The sequence below is a fragment of the Varanus komodoensis genome, unplaced genomic scaffold (genome assembly GCF_004798865.1).
Source record: "Varanus komodoensis strain SLA01 unplaced genomic scaffold, ASM479886v1 scaffold38, whole genome shotgun sequence".
NCBI classification, from domain to species: domain Eukaryota; kingdom Metazoa; phylum Chordata; class Lepidosauria; order Squamata; family Varanidae; genus Varanus; species Varanus komodoensis.
The window spans coordinates 3,599,390-3,620,719 of NW_025335909.1; the positions used below are offsets into that span (position 1 = coordinate 3,599,390).

General features: G+C 44.7%; 1 protein-coding gene across 36 annotated transcripts in view; it reads left to right on the top strand.

The window, feature by feature from the left end:
- The window catches only part of GALNT9 (polypeptide N-acetylgalactosaminyltransferase 9), a 236,812-nt gene that overhangs the window by 176,035 nt on the left and 39,447 nt on the right, over positions 1-21,330 (top strand). For 34 of the 36 annotated variants that reach the window (XM_044440803.1, XM_044440786.1, XM_044440801.1 and 31 more), the window contains 3 exons: positions 1,759-1,854; positions 10,456-10,623; positions 12,062-13,930. In XM_044440803.1, the coding sequence (XP_044296738.1) occupies positions 1,759-1,854; positions 10,456-10,623; positions 12,062-12,208 (411 nt within the window). In that variant the 3' untranslated portion in view covers positions 12,209-13,930. Of the gene's footprint in view, positions 1-1,758; positions 1,855-10,455; positions 10,624-12,061; positions 13,931-20,033; positions 20,221-21,330 lie in introns of those variants that run through there. The other 2 variants (XR_006415730.1, XR_006415729.1) reach the window with 2 other exon arrangements.

Here is a 21,330-nt window from a genome sequence, read left to right on the forward strand (position 1 = left end):
AAAGAGCATTCCACATTTGGGACACCTGATCAGGCCTTTCAGACTGAGGGTCCAATCCTGTCCTTATGTAGACAAACATCCTTGCTGGCAGGGTCATGCTGGGAGTTGAAGGACCTTTTCTGCCTAAACATGGATTGGGTTACCACCAAAACAAACTGAATGTGTAAACTGGAGAGCAGTGGAAACAGCTCCTGTCAAAGGAAGAAGGCAGGTGTCTGAGCCTGCACACATGGGACAGAAAGCCCTGCCATTGCTGAGCCAAGTTGAACTTAAAGCTTGGAGTGAGGGGGTGGCTTTTGCCATTTTCCTTCACCCTGCAGTTATTCAAATCTCTCCTGCGAGCCAATGAGCAAAGGAACTGGGGACTTCCTTAGGACAACAACTTCATGGAAACACCCACAGCTTGCCGGGAAAGCACACGCCTCCCGGCAGCTCTGTGCTCACCGGAGAGAAAGCAGGGACACTTAGCGAAGGACCCCAAGCTGTGTCAGGGAAGTGGAACATCTTGTAGCGGTTCGGCTGACAGATTGTCTCTTTCCATGGAGCCGTCAACAGCAGAGTCCTTGCATCCAGGTAGCATCTTGCTTCTTCCACCCACGGAGGAAAAGAAGGGTTATGCCAGCCATGCGCTGTAATGCCCATTTATGTTGTCTCTTATTCTGGAATGATGCTGCATCCAAACCCAAGATGTTCTTAGAGGGATGCAGCTGCAGCTGGTGAGAAGAATGGTAGGGAAGAGGGTGGCCAAGGGGTATGTCCTCTCTCTGAATATTCACCTGCAACCCCAAGCAAAGAGGGGTGCAGTTCAATTACTGCTCTCTAAGCATGCCCAGAGTCCACTTCTCTTACTTGCAGAGGAGTAAGCAAAAGTTGGGTAGAAAAAGAAACGTTTTTAAAGAAAATCTGCAATCGATCATTGAGTCAACATGTAGCTAGGCCAGGATTCTGTCCCAAACTAACTACTGCACTGGTGATTTGGAAGAAAATAGGAAAGAACTGCTGATCCCTCATCCACCTTCCTCATTGTTTTTGGTTCGCAATGAAAAAGGAGGTGCGTTTGTCTCCGAGCTCCAGCTGCTTCAACAATGTTAGGGTAGCGAGAGCATTGTAAAAAAAAATGAATTGTATTTTCTATCCTCCAAAGTCACTTTTTAGACGGACAACTCATAAAATTGCCCTGATCTCCTTATATCTGAATCATGCGCTTGTCATAAACAGGCTTAGCTGCCATTTAGCTGTTGTCATTCTTTAATTGACAGAAGGTGGGGATGAGTGGCCTTGGAACGTGGTGGAAGATTGGCAGACAGTTTATTTATATCCCTGTTCAGGGCAAAGAGTGATGGAGAGAGTGGCCGCGATGCAGCCGCTGATGGACAATTGACCTTGCACGGCACCAAGAGTAGCCCTCTCCACAATTACTTCCAGCTACAGCTTAATATACAAAGATTTCAAAACCAGAAGAAGAGCATGAGAAAAGCCAAGCTGGATCAGACCCAGGTTCATCTAATCCAGCATTCTTTTCACATAGTGTCCCACCAGCAACCCATAAGAGACCCACAAGAAGGACACAAGAGCAAAAGGCTAAAACCTGCCTCTGCCAAATCCTGGTGCAGCACCCCAACCACTAGACCACCCCGATTCTCAGTGTTCCTCTTGATGCTCTTCCAGAGGACAGACCAGGGTCATGTTATGCTCCCTCCTAACTGAGAGGAGTCTTGGAGAAATGTCACTCTCTACCCTCTCTGGCCTTGATTTCAGGTTCGTAACAGCAAAGCCAGTGGCTACTGCTTGGACCAAGGAGCAGAAGAAGATGACAAAGCAATTCTCTACCCCTGTCACGGGATGTCCTCCCAGGTAGGCACCGTTGCATGTTGTTATCCCTTAAGTGAGTATCAGGCCCAGAGAGTGGCATGCAGTCAGAAAGCATCTTTGCATGGCTTGCTCTGTTCTGGATCTAAGAGAAATGAATTCTGTTCTCATTTTCATGCAGGCTTACCTAATTTCACACTTCCAACCGTGAAACTCAGGCTATCTTTAGAAATGTGTACTTCTCTGAATTTTGTGAGGGAATGCTCCACATAAAAGTTTTGTGTTCAAATATGCATTGTACTAGGAAAACTGCTTGCAAAAAAGTGTTCACTTGGCAAAGATAACCACAAAACACAGAAATTCAGAGACTTCCATAAACCTCCATTATGAATTTCCATGCAAATTTTTAAAAATCTTCAACACTTGGGACAAAACAAAATTAAGATTCAAGAAATTCTAAAAATTCAAGATGAAATGTAAGTAAGATTGGAAGCATCAAGAAACCAACTCTAGTGCTTTTCCGAGAATGTTAATTCTGGTGGAAAATGTTCGGTGTGCTGGCATTTCCTAGGATGGCCAAACCTTTCCGTTTCATTTGTCTCCCCATATTTTTTTTTTTACAAACCCGCATATTCATTCTATCCTCTTCATGAAGAAGTGTGCCTATTCCAGTCAGTTCCTTTCCAAAAACCAAATGCGGTAAAGATGCAGTACAAAAGTCTCATCTAAACACTTCCACCAGGAGGTGGCATTCTCAGATCTACCAGTGAAGCTTCCATCTTTTAGGGAAGCTAGGTTAGTTTGTGTTGACTGGTGTCCAATAGGACTGTCTGGTGCACACATCCAGCCGAAAGAGCAGGACTGCAAATGTAGCCGAACCAGTTTGCCATATGCTGGAGCAATAAGATAATATGCGTCTACACCAAAAGTGTACAACTTGTGGCCCTCTAGACTCTAGTGCCTTGGCTTCCAACTCCATGGCTCCCTCATTATGGGGTTGTACAGACTAAGGCTGATGGGAGCTTTAGGAAGGAACATCTGGAACACCACAAGTTGCTCACCCCAAATCCAACCAGGAGGGGTCTCAAGTCCAGAGCTTAAATTTGTCTTACTGCACCAATGGCTGGACCCAAAGGAGGACATTCAAACATATTTGAGGAAGGCCTCTGAGCACAAAGAGAGACGTGGGTTACAGGCTGCAAAGATGAGGAAGTGTGTAGAGCACCTATTTCCTGAATGTTGCAATGAGTTGTATTTGATTGAACCTCCTACTACAGCAGGGAATTCTGTCCCCGTGTGTTAGATCTACACCCAGCACTATATTAACTCTACTGCGCTGACACCCTATTGTTCTCTTTTATTTAAAAAAAAAGAAAAAAAGGGGGGAGCTCACTTGACATTAAAATGGATTTGTGTGTTTGTGGGTGGTATTTTTTAGGAAAAGCAATATAATGGCATGACACATTTGCTGTGCAAAGAAAATTCTAATAGGATACAGAGTTGTGTGATTTCCATGAGTAGTCAAAACATTTCAGCTATTCCTATGCCAACAATTTCCTTACCAAAAAAAGAGAATCAGTCCTGTACTTTTAGCTCACAATTAAATGCATTCATGTGTCCCACCCCCTTTTTATGTTCATAAAATGCTCAAACCTGGTTGAGAAAGGAGATACTCATGAAGCGCTGGGCTGGAGAAGAAGTACCTTTTCACAGCAAAAGATGCTATTGAAGGATTCCAACCAAGGAAATTTCAGTCAATGCTGAATTTGCACAGTAAGATGTGGTGGTGTTAAACCAGCTATAAAGTTTTCCTGGACCGAGGAGCGGGGTAGGGTTTCTTCTTAAAACAGCAAACAAACAACCAAGTTGATCCAGCAGGCCCAAAGTCTGCTAACTCTGCTCTTAAGTGTTCCAGGAATTGCTCACTACCTTCTCCTTCATTAAGTCATTATCTTTAAAAAGAGTCAAAAGAGTAACAGAAAAGCAGAATGAAACATACAATCTTCTACTCTACTGGAGAAAAATCAGATCACTTACACAGCAGCCCAGTAGTCCCTAGACACAATTTTTCAGAGTCCTGGCACTGAGGTCAGAAAACAGTTCCAGCCTCAGGGCTGAGGAGCTGCAGCAATAGCCGCTCAAACAGCTTGCACAGAATTCTACTTTAAATGGTCGAAAGTGCCAGTTGCTTGTTTTCCAGCAAGTTTCTCCACCCTAAATCTCCAGATGCTAAGACATCCTCCCTTTTCTCCACAAGAGGAAAACAGGAACTAGAAGGGAGTGTCCATGCATATCCTTTGCCCAGCTCTGGGAGAAAGATTAGATTGGATAGCACAAGAAAATTCACATTGGAGGAGGTAGTGTTAAAGCATGCATCAGGAAGGTTGCTTGCATGGGGATGTGCATATTATGCCAAAATGCAAACAAGCATGCGTGCTCGCACTGTGAGAAATGTGCAGCAAAATTGCTTATGAATTTCCATGCAAAAGAAAAATCTCAGCATTTGGAAGAAACTTCGTGGAAGCCTGGATACACTCTCAAAATGCAAAGCTGTGAGAAACCAAAAATGACATTAGTCCATCAGTATCTTCGCCATTCAGGGGCAGAATAACTCATCTTGAAGCTCATTATGTGCCCCCAAATCAGGTTCCTTGCCATTTCCACCTGTTGGTCTTTTGCTGCCCCATAGAGCGTTAAAAACCCTCCATCTTCTGCATGAGATCCAGTCAGTTGTCTCCCTTTCATCTTATCTTCTCCAAGTCGAACCTTCCTAGATCCTTCAACCATTCCACTCAGGGTTTGCTTTCCAGACTCCTCACCATCCTAGTCAAACCTACCCTGCCTGTAGCACTCCACCCCCAATAACCTCAGTAAGGCAAATCAGATTTTTCCTAATCCCCCACTGCCTACCCATGCATCTTAGCTCAGTGTGAAATCCACTTTTTCATCATGCCTGGATCTATGGAGATTTCACCCTGTACCTATATTTCTAGGCATCATTTCTCAGCATTTATTTCATTCCCAGCTCCAAAAACGTCCTTCTGCGTTTTGCCCTGACTATTCAATTATATATATACACATGCACCTGGAGGTTTCAGAAGAAAAATCTCTTCTGATCATTCTTCTATTGCTCTGCCTATTTTTTTAATGAAGCCAGTTATCATTTAAGTCCCGGATGGTTCCCACCCAACCCCCTGCACGAAGCCCCTCCCGCCATGCCATTTGAGTGCTTTCTGATGTGCCGCCCAAACGGAAATGGCATTAATGAACGGTCACTCGTGCATTCATGCACAAATCATTCTGACCTTGTCACCTGCCGAACAATTACCTGACGCTGAGCTGTACGTACGATGCGTTGGGATCAGGAGGACGACTTGAGCGTTAATACTGAAGGCGCGGCAAAAGGGGGCAAAATGTAACGTTCCATTTTTAATTGCCGAGGCTGAAGCGGTGGGAAGCTCTGTACTTACTGTCAGAATGGCCGTCTTCGGGGGGCTCCTGATGAAGGGGTCTGCTGCAAATTCAGCCTCTGATCAGTTGGGCTGGGGGAAGGAGCACAGAGACACTTACTCGGATTCAGATGAGGCTCTCGTGTAGAGTCCTGTTTAGTGAGACGCTGACATTGTTCACCAGCTATTCAATTACTTCTGCCTCTTTCCTTTCAACTGAAAGAGCAAGGCTGGGCTCTTCAGTCCCATGGCTTCTGCAAGAAGAGCAGTACCAGGGAAAGGGTCCCAGCTGTCCTGTTTTGCAGATAAACTCTTGGTGGTGGTGATAGCAGCCTTCTGACCTCCCTCCTGAAGTATATTCCATGTGTTTTGGTTCCCTTTTCTTCACCAGTGATGAAGCTGGAGGGCAGAAAGTCTTTGTCATTGGAAAGCTCTGTGCTATCATGCCAAGAGGGGTCAAGGAGTTGTGCCACTTTTTTCAGGGTTAAAGCCACCAGCTGCTCTGTAGAATTTTTAGACTTCAACTCCCATCATCCCTGACTATAGGATAGATCTCCTGACTCCAGCCCTAGCCACTAGATGGCCCACCCTTTGATCCTCTCCATCTCTTGTAATTAATTTCTATATTCAATAGAGAGTACCCTCCGTGCTATAGGGTTGGTGAAATCTATTAGTAGAGGCCTAGATGATTTGCAGTAGTTCTGCGAGGGTTTCACATTCTCAGTTCTTGAACAATGCTAACAACAAAAGAGCTTTCTCTCCCTTCTCTCCCTCCCTCCCTCCTTCCCACATACAATCATGCATGCACACAGAGAGAATGAGAGAGAGAGAGAGAGAGAGAGAGAGAGAGAGAGAGAGAGAGAGAGAGAGAGAGAGAGAGAACCCTTCCCACCACCAAGAGGGTGCCCAACCGTATTTACCTTGGAACTGACATGGTGGGTCAACCCTTTTGAAACTTGTTAACCTGGTTCCCATTGAGTCTTTCGACGACATCTTTGACCAGCCGTTCCTTATGTCTGAGAAGCTTTCAAAATGAACTCTGATGTTCTCTAGCCGGACAAGAAGAGTTATGCAAGGATCGATTGACTTCAATGGGCAAGTAGGCCTAATCCAAAAACACAAGGTTGTGTGCTTCTTTCAGCAAACAATGATGCTGATGATGAAGATGATGATATTTGTGTTGCCAAATGGCAGATAATTAAAAAGAAAAGGAATACGCTTGCTGACATCTTTTCTATATTGCATTTGCAGCCAACCCACCTCTCTGGACAGCCAATCCCACCATCCTCTGAGATGAGATTCTAAGCAAAAAATGTAATTTGTCCAAGTGGGGCTGCCCACACATTAGTTGCATCACTTGGACCTGCTTGACTGGGCTGGAGGCATCCTTTTCCCTTTCTTTCTTGTTAGACGCATGGTAGCAGTGTGTTGTTTATCAGGACTAGAGGCCTTTGATAGCCTTCTTCTCCATGAATTTGCTCAAATGCCCCTTAAAGCCAACCAAGTTGGTGGCCATGACGTCTTGAGGTAGCTGCTGACATCTTGGGCCCATGCAAAGGCAAAAAATGGAAGGACCCATACTTATACTGCTTTGAAGAGTTTCAAAAGGGTAGAATCACCACTGAAAAGAAAACTGAATACAGGCTTAAGCTTTCTCTTAGCACAGGCAGAGCTGCTTCAGACTGACAGAGGTTATATTTACAGTGTCTTGCTAGTCTCAGTTAAAGTCGACTTATTGCAAGGAATGGGGCTTAACGTGGACTAATATTTGATGTGTGTGTGTTATGTGCCATCAAGTTGTCTCTCACCCATGGCAACCCCATCAATGAAAGCCCTCTGAAGGACGGTTCCATTCAGCTCTTCCAAGTTCAAGGCTTCCTTTCTGGATTCAATCCATCTCATATTTGGTCTTCCCTTTTGTCTTCTGCCTTCAACTCTTCCTAGGATGATTGTCTTCTCCAGGGAGTCTTGCCTTCTCATGATGTGTCTGAAGTGTGACAGCCTCAGTTTTGTCATTTCTGCCTCTAGGGAATGGTTGACTTGATTTGATCTGGGACCCATTTGTTGATCTTTCTGTCAGTCCAGGGTATTTGTAAAGCTCTCCTCCAGCATGTTTCAAACCCATCCGTTTTCTTCTTGTGAGCTTTCTTCACTGTCCAGCTTTTACATTCATAGAATGTGATTTGGAATACAACAGTTTGGGTGATCTTGACCTTGGTCTCCAGTCATTCTTCCTTACACTCGACGAGCCTTCCTTCAGTGCCGGCCTTCCCAGTCTCCTTCTTCACATTCCTTGGCTGCTGTCTCCCTTTGACTAGATGACTGAACTGAGGGACGTGAACTCTTCCACAATTTCACTTTCTTCATTACTAACAGTTTTTGAGGGCCCTGTTGAAGGCATCCTCTGTGGGTCCCTTCCTTCAAGGTGTCTACTTCTCAGCATCACCTATATGAGCTGCTCAGCTTCTCATCGTGGTCCCCCTTGCTTGCTTGCCAGCTAGACAGCCAGGAACAAAAGAGATGGTGGCATCTCCTGTTCTTCTTTCTCACCACCCCTGTTGTCCAGGCCAGAGCGAGAGGCATGTAAACAAGGAGGTATGGTGAGGAGACGGAGCAGGTTGAGAGGGCTTGGTTTGGAGGGCCCTGCTGTTGCCCTGCCTTTGACAGCATCACTGTTTGGGTTTGCCCAAGTTTCTCAGGAAGCCTCAAGAACTGAATTTACATGTGTGCCCATTGTGCATCACCTGCTCCTAGCTGCTATCGCTAATCAAGCTCTGGGCCTTGAGACCCTTGAATAAAGCTGATGCAGCTGCAGTCCTCACACTAAATTAGTTCTGCAAAAATTCTGGCACAATGATAGAAGTTTTCCAGCTTCGTAATCGTTCATTAACGTGGCCACACATGAGCAATCCCAGCAATTGCAATCTGGGAGAGAAAATCAGCTCAGTTGAAAGCACCATTTCTTCATGCAGCTTATCTTTTCCTGCTACTGATGGTGTGTGAGTGACAGGAAGAAGGGACAGAGAGATTCCAAAACAGATCAAATGGAGAATAGTGCTAGATGACCTGAAATGAAGGAGCGGGGCAAGACCCTACTACTTGGCCATTGTAACTTCAGGAGAACTTTCAGCAGCTGGATGCTGTGTTCATAAACCTATTGCATTCATCATCTGGAACAGTTCTGCTGAACCTGGGTTGGATGACAACACCATCAGCCCCAGCAAGCATGGCTAATAGTTTGCAACTGCCAGCAAAGAGGGGTGGGTAGGGTGTCCTTTGTCCATCTGGGGAAGCTCTTCCAAAAGCATCTTGCTACAGATATATAACTCCTATGCTGGAAGATCCCTGTGCTCCACCAATTGGTGACTGAACCATGTTCCAAGTGTTGCTGCTGGTGTATGAGCCCTGGGACCTAAAGGATGCTGCTTTTTCACACAAAGGCCACCCTAAGAGCATAAGAACATCTGACCAAGGGTCCATCTGGTCCAGCATTCTGTTCACACAGATCTTCCTTCTGTCTGTCCTGAATCTGTCAGCTTCATGGGAAAGCTCCATCATCATCATCATTTCTTTACCACCCATAGCCAAAGCTGTCTGAGAGGTTCGCAACATTTGAGTCACCCATCCAGAGTTTAACCAGACCTGACTCTGCTTAGCTTCCACGATGAGGCAGGATCAGGCACTTCAGGCTATACAGAAGCTCCGTGGGTTTCTGGTATTATGAAAGAGATTGAAATGCCTCTGAAAAGGTTTAGCTACTGGTAATAATGGTTTAAGCTCTTATATGCTGGCATTTTAGACATTTTTGGTATTTTGGCTGTGCTCCTTTTGCCTTCTGCTTCACCCAGCCCTGGAATGCAGCCATCAAGAGCTGCTCCAAAATGGAATTTTGCCCCGAGGTTGTAAGAGAGTCGACAAACCTGTGCCCCCGCATATAATCCCAATCATCCCTGCTGATCAGAGTCACTCCTCATTTCCTAATGGCAGTTCCTGGCAAAAATGGCATCCCATTTTTGCTGCCCTTTTGGGGAAAAAGATGTTTCATTTTTAGAACAGCTGCAGTGATCAATAGAAAATTTTTCCTGTTTTATCCAAAGGATGCGATTGGAGCATGCCAAAGTACATTTCATTGACTTGCTTCTCAGTCAGTGGGAGGAAGGAAAATGTCTGAGAAGTGCCAATGACAAAGAAGAAAGCCTCAGAAATCCATTTGTTTCCAGAATGAACTGATATACATCAGGCCTGGGCCCCAGAATCAACTTCAGTGCTAGAGCTAATCCCTAGAAGGCACACAAAATCATGCAATGTTTCTACTCATGCAAAGTATGTTCTATTCTCCATAGGGGATTAAGGAAAAGATTCCTGTGAAGAAGAGGGGCTTGATTGGCTGAAGAAGCTGAGCTACAGCCTCTCTTGATTTGGTTGTTATTAGAAAAATGTGCATTACTATTCTTAACATGTATTTCACTAAAACAAACAAAGTCATACACAAGAAATGAAAATGCAATTTTCTTATAGTCAATAAATCACTTACAATAGCTGAGATGAAATTTATGTCCATAAGTATATGTAAATGTGTGATCACACACTTATCAATACAAAGCTTTGTGCACCAACTTAGGAAAATGCAATATCCATATCATTACCCACCCACATAAGGCAAATAAATGCCACCTGTTCAAATATTGCAAGTGTAATGTGATTTTCAATCCATTTTGTTAGAAGAGGTGGGCATTGTTCTTTCCAGTGTTGTAATAGTATTCTTTTAGCTATTGAAATGGTGTGGAAAATCCACTTACATTGTCCTTGTTCTAATGTTTAAAACCATGGATGCTTCAGTAAATATTACAGATAATTTTAATAGAAAGTTTGTCCATATTATAATCTCCACCCAAAAGAAGCAACCACTGGGCATTGGCAAAGGATGCAAAGCATTAATGGTATTTCACCTCCAACAGTTAGCCTACTTAGATGAACTTGTTAAAATCACATGGTGATGTCCAATAGACACAAAACAAGTGTTTTTGCTAAATAAACATACTCTAAGTTCCAAAGACCCTTCTAACAGAGATGTGAAAAGAATCCATTGTTTATGCAAAATAAGACCATCTCATTCCCAGATTCATTTACATTGTTGTTAGAAATGTAGCCCAGTCTGCTGGACTAGGATATTGATTTGCTTGGGTGTTCCTGGCAGCTCGTCCGTTACAGCTCCGAAGGACTCCTGCAACTGGGCCCCCTGGGATCCACAGCATTCCTGCCGGACTCGAAATGCCTCATTGATGATGGAAAAGGAAGGACCCCGACTTTGAAGAAATGTGAAGACACGTTGAGGCCAGCTCAGAGACTATGGGACTTCACCCAGGTAGGGTGGGCAGGTGGAAAATGAGTCTATGGATGGGTCTTACGTGACACCAGGTAAAAGGCACTGGAGTAATAGTTGTTCGTTTATCTATTGCATTTCGATACTGGACAATAGCCAGTGCTCTCTGGGTGGTTCACAATATTTTTAACTGCTGGTCCAAACATTCAGACTCATTTGTTTATTTCTTTATTCACCTGTATTTATAGGCCGCCTATAATGGCCGAGGCCTTCCTAGGCAGCTTACAATGCATAAAACATACTAACAGAGCAAAAACACAGTAAAAACCAATTAAAACATAATGAATTAAACATCTATGAAAACAATTTAAAAGGGCCACAGTATACCAGCCAAACGTTAAAAAAATTCCTAAACAGATATGTTTTCGCCTGGTGCCGAAAGGAAAATAGAGATGGCGCCGGGTGAATTTCCCTAATGATAATCCATATCAACAAAAGCTGTGCTAGCAGTGGCCAAATGTACTGCATACAAAATTCCCAACATTGCCATAGGCAGCAAAACGTTGCTGCTGGAAATTCACCCCCCCTCTTCTTCCCCACCATACTATTGTGAAGAGAGAATGGGGAATGTGGAAGCAGGTGGCAGACAATGGCAGAGAAATCCCCAGTGGATTCAAATAAGTTAGGGGGCAGACTTTACCCAAGTCACATGGATTCTGCAGACTTGCAGACTAGTGGGAGGGGATTTGCACAAATGCACATTCATGCCAGTGCGCAGTTGCACTAATGTGCAAATGTGCAGTTGCAGCCAGAAATAAAATTCTTCCATATCCCTTGAAAAAGATTCTGTCAATGAGCAGGTAGAAGGAAAGGTGGATTTAACAAAATTGGTACTTCCCTAGGAGCAGATAATGTGATCATCTCCTAAATGTGTGAACCCGGGCTGAAAACACGGAAAGGTGGCTAGATCCGATCATCTCATACAACTCAGAATGCTACAGGGATCGGCTGCCCTATTCATAAACTAGCGGCCATGTTGGCCCTGGCTGGGCACAAAACATTCTTTCCCCAGAAGGCAACCTGCTGATACTGAAAGCAAAGTTACCTGCCCAGGAACCTCAGAGCAAGGCAAGAGGGGAAGTTGGGATTCCGAGTTCATGAACAAAATGAGAACTCACTCTCTTGAATCCAAATAAAGGTAGCACCTGATGGCAGATCATGACCTGGTAGGATGCCTTCCTCCAGAATGAAAATATTCTTTTTAAAAATATTAAGAAATAAATTAAAAAATCAGGAGGGGTAGGTAGTCTAGCAGGGCTACAAGAAAATCCCTGAGGCCATGGGCAATGGGTTGAAAGGTACAGCTGTAACGTAGTGATACTTACGTGTGTTGTGTTTTTCCAAAATTGCTTGCTTTGCCATTTTAACCTATGTCTGCTGCCTAGAAGATTTCAGTTTCTTCGTCTTCACTTCCCCACAGAATGGTCCAATCATCAGCCGAGACACTGGCCGGTGCCTAGAGGTAGAAATGTCAAAGGATGCCAATTTTGGTCTCCGATTAGTTGTCCAAAGATGCTCAGGGCAAAAATGGATGATCAGAAACTGGATAAAACATGGTCGACATTGACTTTGGCTTGGGAAGAAGATGCGCTTTCTTCTGGAGTCCTTCAACCACAGGATGTAGGTGTCCTTCCAAGAGAACTGGCTGAAAGAGGACTTCTGTGCTGAGAAGACAGATAATGGAAGGAGAAGATGACCAGAGCTGAGAAGGAATGGGTTTGATTGTTGTGTTTTACGCAAGGATGGAGACTGGCTTCCCATATAAGGCCAAGGAGGTAAATACACTGTGTTGAGGATGTGCCATTTCAGACTGCAGGCAAGGGCTCACATGACCAAATGTTTCTTTTAGCCCCTGTATATATAGCATGTCAGAGACGGTGCCAGAGGGTCTGTGATGTGCTAACTTTCTGGATGGGCTGGGTGAGGAGCGTTCAATAGTGCAATATCCACCCTGCTGTCTGAAACGGTGCATTCCCGGCACAGAATTTGTCCCCTCGGTGAATTCTAGGCCTAATCCATCCTCATATCATTGAGTGACCTTGGAAAGACTTGTCTAAGTTACTTTGGAAACTCTTTGGGACAACTGCAAAAAAATAAGCAGACTATCAAGCCAGCCGTTGCTTCCATTCTCCCAACGGGAGGGCAGCCATACTGGAGATGTGTTTGCAAGACAGATCGGTCCCTTGCCTCATTGAAGAGAAAGTCCTTTGCCAGAAGGAATTGTTAGCTTTAAGTTGCTGACCAATGCACAGCTCCAATGGTGAACAGAACCATGTGCCTTTTCTACTATACTTCCTATCCAAGTGGACTGGGAAATCCCATCATTCAGCATGTCTGATTAACTCTTCTCAGCAACAACAAGAACAACAACAAATGCATACTCTGTAAATAAGTTACTCTGCAAAAAAGCAAGCAAACAAACAAAAACATACCCACATCTAATATATCACATGATTCTAGATTGTTTGCCTGGGAGGCTCCATTTATGAGAAGGGCAACGTTATTCATGGCTACTGAAAATGAGGATGGAGACTTTGCTGTGATGCTGTCGATCCAGATGTGTCTTTCATCTCTTGGGGCAAATTCAGAAGGGAAAGCAGATGGTTCTGTAGGTCGGTGATGGAAGCCAGTTGGACATGGCTGCACTGGGTTAGAGCTCCTTACACCCTCTGCCAATCCACAGAACAAAGCTGTGCATTTAAAACATTGCCCATTTGGGGTAACAATTAAGGGAAAGGGCAAATCTGGTGCCACCATGTGGTGTATGCTGAACCCAGGCACCTTGATGGGACCACCCTTGATATTTACCTGAGAGATCAATTCCCCCCTTTTTTATTTTACTGATTTCTGGCAATCTGGCACTGGGCTTAAGGATCCCTTTTAGTATTTTCCCCCAATGCCATGATCAATAAGACATTCCAGGATATTGTGAAAGGAGAAAGAGGACCACCTCCATTTTTTCCATGGGGTTGGTTCTCTTTCTGGTGGCTCTCAGAGTGTTCCAGGTGACTTGACTTCCAGGGTATGAGGAGGGAAAAATTCAATCTGGCGGCTAAAAATTAAAAGCTGTTGTTGTTATTAGGGATTCAAGGTAGCAGGCAATGGTGAGGGGTGAATTCATTGGGACCCCACGAGACTGAACTTTGCTGTGGAGCCTTCAACATTGGAATGAGCCCTAGAAAAAGATGAAAGGGTAAGAAGTTGGCTGTAGCATTTTTAACAATTCAAAATAAAAATGGGCCATCCACCTGCAAGTTGTGGTGGAGGCCACACTGACAGTTGAACCAGATTCAATGTGTGGGCTTGTACTTCTGTCATTCAGATCACAAAGCCAAAAGGGATCCATGCTCACATCTCTGCCAGAAAGCCTTCCTGAGTCCTCGTTTTATGCTGCAATGGTACGTGTCCTTTGTTTAATGCCAGTCGTGCGCTAGGCAACATGCAGTGGACCAAAAGACGTGCCGCCTTGATCCTAAACACACTTGCTTGAAATGTCTGAAATCAGCAGGATTTCACTTCCGAATGTTTTCTGTTCTTGTGTTTGCTTGGGTGGGGTGGGGCAGGCCAGAGAAAGGAAACACGGAGTCCGCCGGCTGTGTTGCCCGTTGAAAACTCTTGAACAACTGTTGGATGGTTGCTTAAGGCAGTCAGACTCCGCACAGGAGTCAGCAATTCAACATGGCTTTATACAACTCCCTGGCAAGTTTCTGAACACAGGCCTGCAGCAAGTTTTTCCTAAACCAAGGGGAGAGGAGGTGATGGAAGTCTGCAAGTTGGCTTCATTTAATTTCGGTTATTACATTTTTATACAGTCCGATTGGCAAAGATCGCTAGGTGGTTTGCAAGATTAAATCTGGGAAACATATTTGAAAAACTATTTCCATAAAAATATATAAACAGAGAGCACACAGATACCGTCCTATATCCAAACCCTTTTAAACAGGCAAGACCTGATTAACAGCTCCTCATATGCTGCCCAGTGCTTGAGAGAAGCAGGAGGTCTTAAACTGGCAGCAAAAGAATTACAATGTTGGTGCCAGGTGGGCTTCACCAGGGATGCCCTTCCAAAATTGGGACACACCACGAAGACAGTCCTTTCCTTGTTCCCATCCTCCAAGCTTTTCTCAAAAGCGTTTGCACTGAAGGGACAGTGTGCAATTAACGTACTATGCCTAGAGACAAGGTAAAAGATGGTTTGTGCAGAAGACTGTCAGCAATCTCAACAAATTTGTCCTGATCTGAATCAGAAGTTGTGACTTGGGCCAGCATCCTTGTTTCGGGTGTGTTGAGTTCAGAACGGAACAAACAAAACCTTTTTGGTGGGGCAAACCTGCTTTCACCTTGGGTACTGCCCTGATAAAATTGTTCTTTCTCTTACTTCCTCTGTTGCTGTGCCTTTGGTGGTAGGCAGCATTCAGAAAGCAAGTGGTGGAAGTCTTCCCCATCACTTCAACGCCACATCACAAAAAGCTTTACCTGTCGCTTTCTGACTGTCAGCTCATATTTTGCTTAAAGGCATGGGAACAGGCTTAATTTAAAAAAGCAAATCAACAATGAACATGATTTGTTTATTGTGTTAGTTCATCTTTCATCCAAAGAGAGGAGTCCAGCATATTGCTGCTTCCACCCAACTTCTCCATGTTAACTTCACAACTGCCCTGAGAGAGAGGTCAGCCTGGGGAAAAAGAAGTGACTAGCTCTGAGTTACCTAGAGAACTTCATGACTGAGTGGGGATTCGAACAAAAGTCTGTTCTGTCATTGGGCAAATACGCCATCAGGGGGTGCAAGTCAAGAGTGCTCAGGAGGGCATAGGTAGCTTCAGGCAACACTTTGAGAAGCATCAGCTGTGAAATGATGTTGGAACCTGCATGTATTAGGTGGCCCAGAGACGGGGAACTATAGCCTGAGTAAAGCGGTGCAGAGTTGACTGCGTTTCAAACAACACCCAAAGGCTGAATTTGAGTTGTCACTGAACCATGAGTGGCTGTTGAACCAGGGTCTACCACAGTTTACAGCCCAACAACAAATCTTGACTTCTCTTTATGGGCTATCCATGGTTAGCAAGGCTCCCAAGTGGCAAACCTGGAAAGCACTTACCAGCATCCATTCCTTAATATAGGAGATCATGGATGCTGGAATGTTCCACACCAGCCCTTCCTGTCTGGGGTCTCTTTCTCCCTTGCTAGGATAAAAGTTTGACTCCAACGTTATCCAGGAATCATAAACATGCTGTAACTTCCTCCAAGTACAAGCTGTTTGTGCAAGCTCAGTGAGGAAGAGAAAGTGCTTAAAGATTACAGGTAATGACTTCCAGAGAAGAGTGACCTTGACACGACTCATGTTCTAAAAGTAATGGAATTTCCCCTTTTATTTCCAACCCATCTGCTTCTCCCTATGCTCATCTTTCCAAGGCGGAGTGGAAAGCATCTCTGTTTTGACTGCCACCAAGAAAATAACTTTCACTGTTACTTGACTCAAGCCATTTCCAGTGATCTTGAGACAGGAAATGGCCAATGTCCACCTAAGGGCTGAGCTCCTGCTGAGCTCCCAAAGTTTCTTCGCAGAGAAGAGTTTCATTTGATAATGCTCAAATAGATTTCTGCTCTGACCGGTAAGCTCTTCTCATCCTTCCGTAATGCAGTCACAAAGCCATCTGATTTCTTCGAAAACCCATTTTGGTTTGGTGACAGCCTCTGCAATCAGATGAACCAGAGCCAAATAGCTTCAGCCCAGTGCCAAGAAACAGTGAGGTCAGGAATTAATTAGCCAGACACAAGCATAGATCCTAAAGCGAGGCATGTGCCTCCCTCTGGAAAAGATGGACCCCGGGAGTTTCCCTGGACTTATTAAGGTCCCATCTAATGTTTATGACAAAGGAGCTTTCAATTAGATTTCCAGCTGAGTGTAGAGAACTGAAGCATCCATTCTCTAGACAATCGGTGGATAATAAACACACAAACAAAGACAAGTATTGGTTTTATTTTCTCTAGAGGCACAATGCAAGGATGCGTGCTACCATTCTGTAAATACTTAACATTAAGGATGACTACTTGGTCTATTTCCAGCTGAAGAAATACTTGGTCTATTTCCAGCCTATTTCAAAGGATGCAATCACTCTGTCCAATTTCTGCGCCACTGCGCCCATTCAATACACATGCACGAATATACAAATATTCACAGTTATCTCTGTATGCAGTTGCCCTACCTTGTGCATTGTGTCTGGTAAGCACCTCTTAGATGTCTTTATATGCCAGCATCTGAGTTCGGTGCAAAGCTTCCCTATAATAGACATTTTTGCATGCCATTTCTGAAACAAGAGCCAGATCACAAAATTCAGAGAAGCTCACAGTCTAAAGGAGAACTTTGCTTTAATCCATGCATTTGTCCGGAAAGTGCCAAGCAAGCTGCTTTTGCCTAGAAATGCAGAGGGGAGGAAAGCTGCCTCCATCCCTACTTGACTTTGAGAAGGCTGCTTCAAATATTTGCATGATCTCGCCTGGATTGACTCAATGTCCACCTGGGTTGCCACTCGCCCACTCAGTCCCTGGGAAAACCTTCTTTGGAAGGTGGCTTTGGGCCCCCAGAGCCATCCTGTGCACGCTGCAACAGATCAGTGGCTTTCCTGGGGTGGCATTCATGTTCCATGGTTTGGACAGGGAGAAAAGAGGTGGATTGCATCTTTATCCACTAACTAGCTGGCTGGAGCAGGGGTTGGTCAGAACCCAACCAGGGGAGTAGGGAAAAAATCCCCAGGGAATAAAAGTTCCCAGTCTCACATCACAACACACATTTGAAGCTATCCATTTTTTCTAGGTGGACCTGGAGAGTGGGGCAGAGGCTGCTATTTGAGAAAATAAATATGCATGTCCCCTTTTACTGAGAAAATAAATATCTTCAGCTAGTTCTGTGGATCCTGGCTGTGGTCCCTACAGGTCATAGATCATGAAAAGGAGCTTAGAGAGCATGGGGCAGAACACCCTGCACAATGCGGAATAGAACAGCAGCATCCCTGACAAGCAGCCATCTCAATATCTGCACCAATGGAGAGACCAAGGCAGCCTGAAGGAGCTCTTAAGAAGTTCCACCTAATATTCAGCTGAATGCAGGTCTGGTACCCTGCATTGTCCAGCTATCGACTCCCAACCTGCCCTCTGCAGGAACTGAGAATAGATCTCCTCCTCCTCCTTGGTGGAGTGCCAAACTAACAAAAAAGCTAAGGGACGCCAAGTCTCACACCTTTCTCGCTGACTCAGCTTTTCTTTTGGGAACCTGCTCCTCTTGGTTTTCACTGCATTAAGAAAATACTCCTCTCTGTATCAACTATCTGTGGTCGGTTCTCATTAATGGATGCTTTCCATCTGCAAATGTCAGAGGTTAGAGCTCAACTGGCCATACTTGTGTGTCCAGTCGAAATTTATTCCGACTGTGCTCACCTCTGGCCCACCAGCAAGTCAATGGATTGTGGGAGAGAAACCATCAAAGATTACGTCTTTGGTCTTTAGTATTTTAATTAAGGGTCCAGAAAGGTGAGTAGCTGGGAAGGAATCACTGAATAAAATAATATAATCTCAAAATACATATGTGACCTCAGATCCAGGGCTCTGCTTATGTATTAATAATACTTTCTGGTTGGAGATAACATTCTGAATGCCATGTAGCTTCTGAATATTGATTTGTTTGCTTTGGAAATTGCTTTCCTCCTCAGAGAGCATTGTTCAAAAGATTCAGTCATGACTGGAATGGCCAAAGACACATTCTGATTAAATTAACCAATGCTAAATTAATTTCTTCCCCTGGACTGAAATTTACTTTTTCCAGGCAACTTATTTTCTGCACAGGAAGTTAAGAGATGGCGCCTGAAATCCAGGCCATGGTTAATGTAGTGTGCTTCTGAACTGTGAGGGACCAGCATGTGGAATCACGCAAAGACAACTGAACTGCACTCAGGATTGTGGCAGCGGTTGCTGGCCATTTAAGTGTCTTCTGGATTTCACCTGGGATGCTCTCCATGGTGCTGAACAGGTATGGGGATAGAGTTCTGCAGCAGGTTCAGAGTGAGATCTGAAGCAAATAAGTAGCCCCACTGATTCTGCAGCACTGCCCCCAATCCACACTTCCCATGTTCCAGGCTAAGGTCCACTTGCTGGAATATCATGCAACAGTCCAAGGAAGGATGGAGTAACAGAGAGAACCATCCATACGTCACTGTGGAAAAGAGTATTGAAATATGATTGTCAGTAAGGACATAAAGGAATAGCTTGCTGGAGCATCTAAGGAGGGAGGAGAAGCCTTGTTTCTAGGGAAGCCAGAAATCAGCAACCTTCTGATTGGCTAATTGGTTGGGTGAGGTAGCTGGAAAGATGCATAGAAATCCAGCCAGCTACCAGAGGTTTGGTCATTCAAGCGATATCCATCTGAAGAAAGAAGCAGCAGAGAGCAGCAGGGGAGTCAGAACCCAGGGATGCAGAAAAAGAGCTGGAGGTTGTGACGTTATGAGATTATTATTTTAATTAATAATTAAATATGAGAAACCGCTTTATTGTAGGTGCTTGGCTTGACTCAGGAAACAATCCACGCAAGGTTTAAGTAATAGATGGGGAACCTGCAGATCAAAAGTGGAATATACCCTGACAGTCTTCATGTAATGACCTCTAGAGTGGGTGGAGAACTAATGTACCCATCAGTTTCCCCACCCTGCCTGGAGCAGGCTTCCTCCGGAGTCGCCCCTTCAAGATACCTGGGCCATGGTGAAGTGGCCATTCTCTCCCTGCCGCCATGACCTTGGCAAAGAGGGAGCTGCTTTGACTCTGGCTGTATGAATGAGGGGTGAGGAAACATCAGTCCAGATGGGGGCTGTGTGAGTGCCCCTTTGTAGGGGCAGCTTCCCCCACCTTGGCCTGGGGCTGCCCTTACCTTCAGTTTGCAGCCCTCACTTCCTTGGGGGCCCTTGGGTCAGAAAAGGGCTCTGCACCCGTGGTTTAGGTGGATGCACTCTCATGCCATTTTCAGAAGCAACCTGTAGCAGTCTGAGCATCTTGTACTCCAAAAGTTGTTTAGTTCTGTGGGTCTCTCACTGACATTCCTAGCAGTTGCATCTCAGCTAGCAGCAAAATTTTATGGATTGACTTCTGGCTGGTTTGGGGGTGCATTATTTCAAAGTTTTGTGTCTCCATGGCTGTTTCCATTGGGACTGTAGTCTTGTTCTTAAAGAAGATTTTCTTTATTTTGTGGCATAGTCTAAAGGCTTCTTTTTTTTAAAGAAGTGACGCTGTGTTCTCTCTCCAAGCACTTTTAAGGCTGATCAAATATATGTGGGTGGGGGGGGCAGAAATAAATCATTTTTGATCTGTACATTTGGAAATAAACAGACTTTTTGTTTTGTTTTTCAAAGAGACCAGACCTGCTGTGCTTACGTCAAAGAAAATGGAACCCTATGAAGGCTTCTTTGAACTTGCTGTCATTCCAGAATAGGAAGAGATCCAAAAGACTGTGTCGAAATTATGTTGTTTCCGTGAGGATAACAGGGAGATTCCCCCAAATCCATCATGTCAAAGCTCTGTGCCAGGAACTATGGCCATGTAAGAAATAAATTCTTATTAAGGAAAGAAACGTTCACTTGTAAGCCCGCCAAAGAGTCTGCCTATCATCTCTGCATGATCCTCTGATCTGGTCTTCCTTTCTCTCAGTCCACTTCTGCTGAGGGCAAGAGATGTTGGCATATTGCTGCACTGAGATAAGGTCCCTGAGACCCACATTAAAATCCCTCCATCTATTACGTCTAAGGTCCAAACCCTATCTGGGCAGGTGTGCAAAGCTTAGGACAACCACACGGTGGATACAATGCAATTCCACAGAAAACATATTTGAATGAAATCCCTAGAAACATGAAAGTCCAGTTCAGATCTCTAAAAACAAAACATACCAATACAAACCAGTGGCCCAGCCAGTGGCCCAGCCCAGCTGGGGAGGACCCAGCAAATGCAGGTCGGTCTCCAGGGCTTTCCACTTCGATAGAAAGGGCCTGATGAACCCTGACGGAGCTTGACTTCCGAGATCAGGGTCACCACGGAAGAGGCCGTTTCCCTTGTGCTCAGCAGCCCAGCTGCAATTTCTTTAGCATTCTCCTACCCCGTGGAAGAGTTCTGTTTTGGGGGCATCCTTCCAAGGGTGATTTGGATGCTGTTTTGGTGGTACTCTTGAGCTCACCTCATCACTGCAGTGTGTTTTCCTTTCTACTGCTCATTTTCCTCTTCTTTCTGCACTGAAAAAGCAACATGGGAAACAGGACTTCATAGCATCTTCCTTTGCACCTTAATTGACGTTCAGGAAGCCGGAGAGGCTGCAGATGCCTGCAAAGACATAGATCTGGTCACTCTTGCACATCCTCCATCACCTAAGATAAACAAAGGACCCCCGGCCCACACCTGCGATTATTTCACAGAATCTTCTTCTCCTTTGATCCTTTTTTCCCCCCACAACAATGTCTTTTGTATTACATTGAATGCGAATGGATGGTTAAAAAACTGCAGGAGAAATGTTCCACAAGGGACTCTGGATTCACAACCAACTCCAGCAGGGCTCAATGAATATCATGTGTATAATAAAGCAGCCTGCCCTTTGCTGAACAGAGGGGAAATGGAATAATTTCATCTTGAGACCGGAGAGTTTCTTTGCTCCAATCCCTTGCT